Source organism: Anser anser (genome assembly GCF_964211835.1).
Source record: "Anser anser genome assembly, chromosome: 8".
Classification (NCBI taxonomy): domain Eukaryota; kingdom Metazoa; phylum Chordata; class Aves; order Anseriformes; family Anatidae; genus Anser; species Anser anser.
In genome coordinates, this window is record NC_139728.1 from 20,376,752 (window position 1) to 20,388,769 (window position 12,018).

A 12,018-nucleotide genomic window follows, 5' to 3' on the forward strand; every position below is an offset into this window, starting at 1 on the left:
TGCACAGGGTCTCAGGTGCTGGGAAAGCTCCCTGTGATTAGAAGAAGTATATTATGTGTTGTGTCACAGGTTGGAAGATTAATGAATAATTGTTAAAACACTGAAAGCACTTTAAAGTGCTATGTAATGTTGAGAGATAACGCTGGAAGTAGAAAATAATAAGTGAGCAGCCATAATTGAAGTAGAAGTTCATTTCTAAAAAGCCCTTACAGATTATGTATTTTAGAAGGAAATGAAAAACTAAAGCTATCATAGCAGTATTTGTTTTATGGTGATTGTACAGTTTTCAAAGTAAATATTTAAAATGCAGTTGTTGGCAATGACATGTTAATTTAGTTTAACTGCTGTTTTTCCCCATATCTTCCATGAGTTTTTGATGTTGATGAGTGAACTTTCTTCACTATTTTATTAATATTGGAGATATCAGTAATCATGGCACTGTGGTTAATAAATACAAACTGGGAGATTAGACAAGTGTGCTTTAAATTGTTTTGCAGATTAACAGGCACTACTTAGGCTGGAGTTCTCTTATGACTTTAATCTTGCTGTGGGCACAAAAGAGGATTAAACTATTACTAGATGGCTGGAATTATTTGATTTCCCCTACCCCACTGTGAGGACCACAAATCAAAACTGTAACCGACAAATTAGAAGTGCATACTCCTAATAAAAGCTCTGAGGATGTATTTTATGCCGTGATTTACTTGTGATGCACATAAATTTGTTCTGAAATAAAACTTTATTGTGTGTTTTCTCATAAGAATTGAAATGACTACCCAATTTTAAATTGTCAGTAAAGCCAAATTCTTATGGAGTGCCTCTAAGAAATATATAAAGTGCTGTTGACATGGGGTCCTGCCTAGTAGAATTTGGCTTTTCCATAGTTTTCTTGTCCTTTGGTTTGAGATATTATTATTTTTTCTGAAATAAGAAGTAGGTGATCTTGGGTCTGAGGTTAGTCCTGGATTTCAAAGACCTCCTTTTTGAAATGTGGATCTTTTCTTTTTTCAGGTATGAATACTGGTTTTCAACATAGACCCTACCATAAATATAGGTATCTTGAGAAACAAAAAATGAAAGCTTTAGTATTGCAATGAAAGAAATAGAAATGTTCATTCAAATGGAGAATGATCAAGAAAATAATCTTGGAAATGTACACCCCAAAACATGTAACATTCACCCCAATGACCTAATAATGATGCAGGGCACTGCACTGACAAGCAGCAGTCGTGCTTCACTTCTCTGCTAGTGCTTGCTGACCCCTAAGACTTGTAGAGGTGGAGAAATCCACAGAGAGATATGCACAGGACTTCCCTGAGTAGCTGCTGCTGTCTGCCAGAAAGCCCCAGGATCCTAAGTGATATTTTATATCATGTCCGCTGCAATAAATAGACCAAAATGGGCCTAGAGCACTGTGAAATTCCAGAGAGAATTAAACAGGGTTTAATCTGAAATATGATAGCTGCCACTTTAACGGGCTCATTGGAATACAGAACTTGTAACTTTTGATTTTTGTGTGATTACATATGGATATTTTGCACTTCTGTGATACAAATGCACACCACCTGTCTCAGGTTGGGTTAGAACATCCCCTGTAGGAAAGCTTTTGTACGTATTGATTTTTAAGGTTTTGCATCCTTTCCTGAAGCCCTGTGTGAAATAAGATGTTGGTGTAGACTGAAGAATTGAACTCTTTCCTGCTTGGGAATTTCTGCATTCCTGACTGTAACGCTGCTACGTTTATACTGTGTGCATTGCTTTTTCTGGATTCTGAGTTTAACTCAAAGCTTTCTGTACCAATATTCTTATCCTTATTCAGGACACCGGCACAAAGGGATTTCTGCTGGAAGAGGACTGTAGGGTTGGATTATAATGATATTTATCATAGTGTTTTCCATGTGAAATGTTAATACGTGATGTTTTAAATCTTGTTTCTGTTCTGATGTGACATTTTAAAATTAGACCATTCTTAATCTAATTACTACTTCAGCTTTAATACTTTCTATTTCTTGCATAAAACTCATTTTAATTGCAATAACAAGTACTGTATGTTTTATGAAACACCTTCATTGAAACTCTTGGATACTTTCCATTATGGTCTCTGTAGACCCATCCAGTTTGAAAATACACTGCTTTATCCTCTCCTTAATTACAGTACTTGGAGCAACTTTCTGTTAACTGTTTCTTAAGTTCTGCAGAATGAGTCTACCAGAACTAGAGAGAGTACAGCAGAAAACTGTTCACAGGAGGAAGCTTGCTGTTGCTTAGCTACCTATCTTTTTAATTTGGGATCTCCAGCAACTCAATAATGACTAGCCCTTAAGCTGCTAAATGCATTTGTTCATGACGCATTGTGCCATTTTGTATGTGTATTTCACCTGTGTGTTACTGCTATTATTGTAGGGAGAAAGAGGGCGTTTATAATGGGGTTGTATTTTACCATAAATCACAAAACCTAAATATGTCAATTATATAAGCAGTACTTAGCAAAGTTCTTATGTGTGTTCTGCTATACTGAAATTCAGAATGAGTCAAAAAGCTACTGCCTCTGCTCCTCCAGATCAGTCCCAAATAAGAGTGTTATGCATAATTTGTAAGTACTGCAACTAGTCTGTAGTCTTTCAATCATACACATTCTGACATCAATTTAGGCACCATAAAGCTATATAATTAATTGCAAATTTAAATACTGCAACACTTAATATTTTTTGTCCATATTTAGCAATTTATCACAAGTGAGAAAATGCCTGAATTTCAAAAATTGCCTTTCACAGAAATTTACTGGAATAAGACCCTGAATTAGGCCCTGTTCATGTGATAAGTACTGATTTTTTTTATTTTTTATTTTTAGGAATCTGGGAGAAACTTTGTATTCACTAATGCTTTCTGACCAATCCTAAAAGTGATACAAAGGGCCAGTTTATCTGTAGCTTATGGCTACAGAACTGGTATAAGCATAGAAATAAACCATCTTTTCTAAACGTGTTTCCAGTATGTGCAGGTAAAATAGGAAACCTTTCCATTCACTATTGAAATACTTCTGATTTTAATAGCTTTTCCCACTAGGAGACATCTCAGTGATGTTTCCCTGCCCTCCTGAGAAAAATTCTATAGGTGAAGAAGTTTCTGCACCAGGCAGCCTCCCTGCAGAGGCTCGCCTGTGCTCTGCAGGAGGCCACCCCGGCCTGGCCTCTGACTTCAGGGTGAATCACCGCAGGCACTGCTGTGCCTGCTGGGTGTGATTCCACCCTTCCGAGCCCACACAGGTGTGCAGGAATTGCTTTTGGCATTGACACAGCTGTGCCAAGAGGGAAGAATTGCTGGGTGAGCTGTTACAGCTGTGCTGGCCGAAAGCTCTGGCAGCATATGTTACAGGTACAGTTCGCTGACATTAACTTCCAGAAGCAGGGGCTCCATCCTAAATCCAGAGGGGTGCGATTCACAGGTGTGACAGGCAGCTTTTCCTAAAGGAACCCTGGTGTGTAGCTGATGTGCCCAGCTGGACAGAGATGTGTTGCTGAAGTTTTCTGTGTAACATTTGTTATGATTTTAAATGGATGAATTTGTCAAGTCAAAAGCTTGTTATGCTTAATTATGTTTTTACGTCAGTGATGAACTTTCTTGGGAATCTACGATGAAGTTACTTTAAAGAAACCTGCTTCTTTCAGCACTTACAGGTATACTTTAAAGGTTTAGACATGAATCTGTGTAATCTCATTTTAGGCATTCAGAAAGCTTTGGTGTTTTTATGTCCCCAGTGGAAAATACTTGCATATTTCTATATAATTTTGTGCTCAATTAACCTCACTATTGACTTCCAGATGTACAGTAGAGTTGCATCTCTCTGCCCTTTTATTGTGGTTTAATATTTACATGTAGATTCCAGTTTCCAGGTCTGTGAATCTTTTTTGTTAAGATAATTTATTTTTAAGATGGCCAAGTATGTAGCTCTTGTATAGCCTCAGATATTTTTTGTGGTACCTTCATGTTTTTAACAGTAATATATCTTACAGAATTTAACACCGCATCGTATGGCTTTAAGCTGGTAATTTTTATGTCCTTGATATCTCAGTGTAGAGACATTACTGCACTGGCCTTTGTTTCCTTGTGGAATTTCATGGAGGAGCTTTAAATACATGGCATGACAAAATGGAAAACCATACTCATAGATCACCTTATAAATATTTATTCATATAAATTCTTTAAAGAAATTAAATTACGTGTCCTATACAAAATAGGAGAGAGAGGCTTTTAGTGTCACTGACTGCAAATTGAAGTCATTTGTCTAGAAGGGTCAGATGCCACTTTGTGGTAAGGAATTTGTCTGAGATCCAAGAAAGGAAAGATTGATAGTACAAAGAGATTGATGAAACGGGCACTGCAATATGCATACGAAGTTATGGGTTAATTAGGAGGATTTAAACAAGAAAGTTCCTCTGTGTGGAGAAGTGTCATGTGCTGTTACTTTCAGAAGTGAGGTGTGCTGGCAGCCTTTTTGAACGTTCAGAGTCGATTTCTTGAGATCTTTATATGGAGATGGGTGGTTGTGAAATCAGTGAGGTGGCAAATTATCAATATCGCGTCCATTGCAGCTGATGGTTGCTTCTTAGGAAATTGAGTGGTTTGCATGCACATATATACCATCTTTGGTATGTTACTAATATAAATTATAATGCTTGTTCTGTGATTCCTGTATCAGAGGAAACAAAAAATCATTAATATTTCTGGGTATCAGCTTCTTTGGATGTCTTAGGGGACACAGCTCTTGTTCCACTTTCAAGTGCAATCGTGGTACTTATGCTAAAAAATTAAAGCTGTAACTATGTCACTTAGAGAATGGGAGCTGAAAGTCCACAAATACTGTTTTCTTGTTGATAGAAAAGCTGTTTTGAAAGAACAGATGCTGCAAACAGTTCCTTATTGCCTTAAAGTTCACCAGCCACTTGGTATGTTTAGTGGAGAACAGCAAGGCAGGCTTTCATAAGCAGATTCATGCAGAAATTGAAACAGTACCATCTTTAAGTTATTCACATGGCTGAAAGAAAATTTTAAATTTGACTTAAATGCAACAAAGCTAAAAATACTCGGTGTGCCCCTTGTGCCTCATTCTGTATGAGGACAGAATAGAGCAAATCATTCAGCAAGGCAGGAATAAAAAAGTCAGAAAGTACAGTATTTATTATTGTAAAAGTAAATCACTTCTGTCTGCAAAGCAGACCTGTAAAGCATAACTGCTGAAGCAAGAGTTGACATAGGCATGAGGGACTGAATTATACCTCTAAATACTGTAATTCTGATACTTTTGTCATGATACTCTTAACTAAAATTTTGTATTCATACAGATTCACCTTGCTGCTTAGCCTTAGAGATAAGAGCTGCTGCACGCCCCAAGATCTATCTCCCAGAATCCATTTCTCACAGAATATGGAGTATCTGAAAGTTTTGTCAATATGAGAAGAGGAAGAAGGGGACAGATGAGTTTTATCTCGCCTTACTGTTAAGTGTGTGATAGGAAAAGCCTTAACAGATTGCAGTGAATTTCTTCTTACTGAAGATGAAAAAATTGTTGAAGGGGCAGGTATTTGAATTGCAGAATACATTTCTACATTAAGGAAAAGCAGTTAGACTCAGTGAGGCCTCTGGGAAATGTGATTGACATTAAAAACAATCCTATTTTGTGTTATGATATTCCTTTAATAATGAATCATAGCTTTTTATATGTTTAGATATCTGTTTATTTAAAAAATTCTGAATACAGAAAGAGCTGTAGAAAACATTCTGGGTAGTGGAAAAACAATACCTTCTATTCTCTGTCATGTTTTCACTTGCAGGAACTGTTTTTCATACTTGTAAAATTCTTCTCTTATATTAATACGAAACCAGATATGAGAAATTCTGTCCAAAGAAGTGAGTTTAAACATGCCCCACGGTGCCGATGTGCACCATCAAAGTAGCGTCATGGGCACAGCTGTAGTGGCCTTTTGTGGTATTTAACCTCCCTGCTTGAGCGTCCACTCTCTTCCCATCAGCATTTACACCACATCAAGAAAGATGCTTCCTCTTTATGAAGAAATACAGCTTAATGGTGTTTTTCTCTGCTGCCAGGAGTTTTACTTTTTTTGCACTTGATAAAACACTGTGCCTGTTTAATATGGAGACTAAGTATGAAATCTTTGTTTTTCTCTCCTTGTTTGTTCTTTTTTTCAGAAGCCAAAACAAAAGGACTGGCATCCTCCTGGAGGATTTATTCTAGGACTCTGGGCATTGATTATCATGGTTTTCTTCAAAACATATGGAATCAAGCACATGAAACACATCTTCTGAATCTGAGCAAGCAAGATGATTGCGTTGACTGCTTCTTTGGATTCCCTGGTGTCATTTGAGTTCCCTGTATGTGTATTATGGTTGTAGTGAAAAACAGTGTTGCAATCTCACTTCAACTGTTTTTTTGAAGTTATGTCTTCTCTTCCTTTTTCTGAAAAGAGTCTCACAGGTGGTTATAAAATTAGACAGTTTTTTGAGTTTGTTTTAAGCATATTTTAATGCTTTTTTGAGCTTATCTTTCCAGTTAAATTTAAAAAGAAGGGGACTTAAATATCTTAGAATTTCTAAGGTTGACTATGAAATGTGAATGGGCAAATTTGTTCCCCCATACTTATAAGTAAATCTTAAAAGAGTCATCCTGTCACTGAAGAACTAGACAGTTTGCAGAACATTATTTAGGATGTCATTTTATCAATAAAAGCTTAAGCCACTTTGCAGACTTTAGCATGATGTATTGAAACCTTTCTTCAGAAAAACAAAAATTACAAGAAATACTCTAGAAAGATATTGATTTTTTTTTTCCTGCTCTGTTAAATACAACCCTAAGAACAGTCTTTTCACCTTTAGGCAATTTTGGATTTAGGATTCTATGAACTGGTGAAAGTGAAACAAAAATACATGATAACCTCACTGAAACCACTTCATAAAATGCTGAAAAGGGTGAAACTACAACTACACCATGTCCATTAGGAACCCTTTATAGATGTCTTTTCACTCCGTATGATCCAGAGTTGGCCTCTTTCAGGTTTTTTTGCACTGGATTTTTGCACAGAGCAAAACTGACTGTAGCATCAGGATGAAAAATGTTATCAGTCGTACTATTGTATTCTGTAATGTCTGAACACTTGGAAATGAGGTTTATTGTTTAGGTTTTGTAAATTCTGTTCTGGCATATTGATTTGTTCTTCTTGGACATGTAATGATGAATGCATGCTAAATGCATTTTGTCTGTATAATATACCGATAATAGAGAAGAGAACAAATTTCTGCATGTATGGAAACAATGAGGTTGTCAACTGGGTGATGCTCTTGCGGTGTGCTTTTGGAGTCTGTTCTCTATCCTGATCATAATAAAGCTGATGCATACGTGGTCTAAAGTCACTAGGAGTTACCTGTAACTGCATGTTATATCAGAGGCAATAGTGTTGTCTTAGCATATGGTATTGAGCATTTTCCTATTGCTCAGAACATACAAATCTCAGTGCTTATACATTTTTATTGTTTTTTCCTTTTTGTTCTCTTTCAGATTGACTGTGGCATCATAGCCTTGGGTTAGGGTTAGTGGCCTTGTCAGAGAGCTGTGTGTGTATGATGTGTATGTTTGTTTTGGACAGCATTTTTCACAGGCAGTAAATTCATATGCAAAACCTAATACAAGGGTGACTTCTTAAAATGTGTAAAATTTTATCTTTCTCAGCTATTTCTAATGCAATAATCAACTAAGATCTGTTGTAGACAGACTAATAGGAATGCAGAGACATTGTATAGAAATGTATAGATGCTTTATAGAAATGAATTCTTCAGAATTTGTTCTTAGAGGATTTGCTTACATTTGATTTTTTAATCCAGCCTTTGATACTCTTTTTTTTTTTTGTATTTTAGTGAGTATTTTTAATCAGATACTTTATGGCTAAGTTTTATCACATACTTAAAGATGGCTAAAGTGAAATTGATTGAGCTTTCTGCCTTACTTCAGCTGCAATTACACTTACTCAGACTCCTCTGACCTTACTCAATTTCTCTCTTTCCCTCTTTCCAGCCACCTTATCCAGGATGCAATAGGTAGAAAGATCAACAGAACTCAGCTGAATTTTGCACATAGCAGAAGATACCACAGTTACTGTATTTTTAAAAGCTTATCTGCTTGGGGAAAAGGAGGCAATTAGGTTGGTTATTAAAATGCTATTTATGAATAGAAGCACTCAGTAAATATGCCTGTGAAGGTGATTAAACTGAAGCAAGAACAACAATTAGACTGAAATGCACCAAGCTATGGTTTGGGCATTTCTAGCATTTTTATAAGCACAAAGTAAGGAGTTGAAATAGGTAGCTCTCAGAGAAACCATAAAGTTGTCTGTGCTACATGTATGACAGTATTTTCTATACTATGGTAACTTTTATTCCTTGAGCAGTTATAGCCTGAAAGCAACCTCAGAAATGTCTCAGAATTGTCTGTAAATGTGTTTTGTGCAATTATTTATTTATTTGCTTTAAGTTAGTAATCTTTTTCCCTGACAGCCCTTCAAACACAGTTTGGGATCTGGGCACTGGGAACAAACCAGGACATTCTTAAACACCATGTGTGCTTTTCAGGACAGAAAATATGGTTGTGCAGTGTAGATGCTTTCTGCGTTGTGCACAGATGATCTTTTTAATAGAATCCAGAAAACAAGCCAGATGGCAGTTCCTTTATTTTTCCTTGCATAGAAAGTTATAGAGCAGAATTAATTTCAGCATTGTGTGGGTCTACATAGAAAGGTCTGTGAACCAAGCATGCCCATGCTTGCAGGATTTTGTACATGCATGTCTGCATCTTGTACTATGTAACTGCATTGACGTGTCTTGCAATGGGTTTTGTAGGCATTGTTTAGAACACTAGAGGCTGATAAAAATTTAAAATAGTGGTTTCATTTCAGTTTTTCAGCTCTTTCAGAATCATGTGTTGAAATGCATTACCATTATTCAACTGGAGAAATGGTAAGTTAACAGTAGGTTTATACTCCTATACACACTCTCATGCCTCTGCACTTCATTTGATTTCTAAATTGTCTTTAAAATGCTGTATACATTTGAGAACAGTTTTGTGTGACCATGCCCAAACATTTACATAAATGCACAACTGTAAGCCATACTTCTGTAACGGATTGAAAAGCGAGATCCCTGCAGGAATCACTGGAGAAGGAAGCCTGAGCAGTGATGAGATGATCAGCATTTGATTTGTCTGTGCCAGCCAAATAGTTATATTTTTTATCTGAATATTGCCATGAAATGCTGTCTTTCTACTACAGGCAAAGATCACAGACTCATAAAAGTGTCTTTACAAGAGTATGTCTCTTCTCTAGAGATTGGCCTGGTTTTTGTCCTTTTTTCCTGCCCCCCCCCCCCGCCCCTTTCCCTAAAGGCTGGTCTCCATTATTGACTAAAGGAAAACAAATGTAATCTGGTTCTAATTCTGTTGCTGAGTGTCTGCAAAATGAGTCCATTTCCATCTCTTCTTTCAGCAATCAGGGATTTCTGTTCTCTGGTACCACATCCTGGAAACGTACTGAAAGTGAATAGATCTCATGGTCTAATGTCCCTTCAAATGGGGATCGGTAAATGTTAAAGCAGGGCTGAGTTGTACGTAGTACTAAGCCAGAGCTAAGACCAGATTCAGCTATGAACTTATCATGCATAGAGAGGCTGTGCATAGTGATAAGGACAGGGAAGTGTTGTATATGGAACAATTTTGGGACAAAGCCTGGGATCATCACAAAACTCAAGTGTCCCTGCGTATAGATCTTCCACCTCTGTCTGTCAGAGAGCTCTGTGAGACCTGTTTGACTTTTATTATGCTTTCTGTACTAATTCACCTTTGGACTGAGGACAAACATAAAATATGTCACCCAGGAGACTAATTAATCCATAAAGTTATGAACTACAGAAAATAGAGTATATAATGAAAGCGTCTTGTCCACCGTAACTAGTTCTTTGCAATAATGAGCATAATAGATTTTTTGCATTTTTTGAGTGTTAAAAAGCAGTTGTTTTTTTTTTATAAGAAAAGGGGGAGATGTTTCTTGTGGAAGATAACTTCTGCTGTGTGTACTCCACTGTTATCTCTGCTTTACCTCTTTCCATTAACTTTTTAAAATAACATGCTATATATGGGGAAATGCATCTTCAAAGTGTGGGTGTTTTGTGTGAAAACTTGTATATGCTGTGTAATGTGCTCTGAAATCAGCATTTCCTAGCACTAATTTCACTTGCAAGTTATTTAAAATAAGTTACCTTTTCTACTTAATGAGGATTTCTGCCTCATTCAGTGATTGAATTGATAGTGTTTACGGTTTCAGTTCAAAGTTTCTGAGGACATACTTCTCTTAATGTTCAATTGTACTGTGTCTTCTTCCCCCTCAAGTTTTCGATTGTTGTTGTCGTTCTGTATGTATATACATACAGCACACTGAAGCCTTGTCAATACAGCCATGTCTTTTTTGTTAACAGGCTTACTAGAGATGTGGATTGTATCAGCAGAAGTTACTTGGTAGCATTGTTTACAGGAGTACCTTGAACAAAATAAGCTACACCAGAAATGGGCTGTTTCTGTAGAATAACAGCAATGCTGGCAAAGCTCTAGCAAAGATGCTTTTTCTTTCGGTATGATTTTTTTTCACGCTGCTCGCTAATTCATAGCTTTGGTGACACAGCTCTGTGGAGACCAGGCAACCAGGCTATTTTATTTGGGCAATTCATGGCATGTCATACAAGTTCCTATGTCAAAGCTGATTAATTTGAAATAGCACGTGTATTTCCTTCTGTGCTTGAAAATGGACTTACTGGAATAATGCTGTCATATATTAAATGTTTGACTTGGTCCACTGGTTTTGCATGTAGCAGGCATTTTAAGTTTAGGCTGTGTGCTTTCTTTACATTTGGTTCTAATGTAATGTTACTTACTTCCTTTGTCAAATGCTTTGATTTATTTATTTACCAATGAAGAGTACCACTAAGCATTACATACTGCTGTTTGGTTTTTGTTAGCTCCTTACTATTTTTGTGTTGATTTTCCTGTCCAGCTTATGTTTGTAACTCAAAATATTATGGCTTAAATTGTGATGATATTAGGTTCCCCTTACCTCCCCCTCCCTTCATCTTTCTAAAGCAAGAGGAATGATGAACAGGATTGTCAGTATTGTTGCAGTGCATGTTAGTATTTTGTAGAGCTCTTACACATAACCTCCTTCAGACTAGTTCCTATCTTTGCTATTTTGTTTGTTTGTTTGTTTAGAAGCTTTTCTGCACTTGCTTTTGTTGCATATTACTATACAGCTGCTTCTTCTCTGCAATATGATTTGCAATGGAGCAATCAGGGATAGCCTTTTAGTGTTTCATACGCTGCTTGTCTGGAGATGTATATAACCATATTAAAAAATAAATGCTGTAGTGAGAAATGTTCCAGTTTTGTCCAACACAAAGGAACATTGAGTATTAGTAATGTCTTCCAGTTTTGGCATTGTGTGCAGCTTGACTACAGCAAGGATAGAAGGAGGGGAGACTATAAATGTTATCCCCTTTTCTCTATTTGTTAAAATACAAACGTAACCTACGCTCTTGCCTTAAAGTCACAACAAATGTTTTCCTTATGAATTTCATTCATTCTGCTATTAATAGACTCGGATCATGCGTGTTTGGATTGTAACTAATAGGCTCTAGCCTGATCTAATGGCCAAAGTGAAGTCAGCAAAGTTCTAAAACCTTATACCCTGCTAAATATGCATTATTCCCTTTATCTTCACTATACTTAAGGAAGTATCTGGTGTCCTAAAAGCTATTGATGTTATCTTAATGGTTGTCTGTCTTGGCAGTGTAAAGAAGCTGGCCGATTTAAATATCATTGGGCATCTCCTGAAGGAGATAAATCTGCTCTGAGAAATCAGAAATTATTAAGATGGCTTTCCTTGGCTGTTAAAAAGGGTCCAGTTTTGCTCTCCA

The 12,018-nt window shown here is 36.7% G+C and overlaps 1 protein-coding gene across 5 annotated transcripts in view; it reads left to right on the plus strand.

Annotated features, from left to right (window-relative positions):
* The window catches only part of PIGK (phosphatidylinositol glycan anchor biosynthesis class K), a 98,740-nt gene extending 91,315 nt beyond the window's left edge, over positions 1-7,425 (plus strand). For all 5 annotated transcript variants that reach the window (XM_083846520.1, XM_083846519.1, XM_083846516.1 and 2 more), the window contains one exon: positions 6,208-7,425. In XM_083846520.1, coding sequence (XP_083702646.1) covers positions 6,208-6,324 — 117 coding nt within the window. In that variant the 3' untranslated portion in view covers positions 6,325-7,425. The remainder of the gene's footprint in view (positions 1-6,207) is intronic.
* The last annotated feature ends 4,593 nt before the right edge of the window (positions 7,426-12,018 follow it).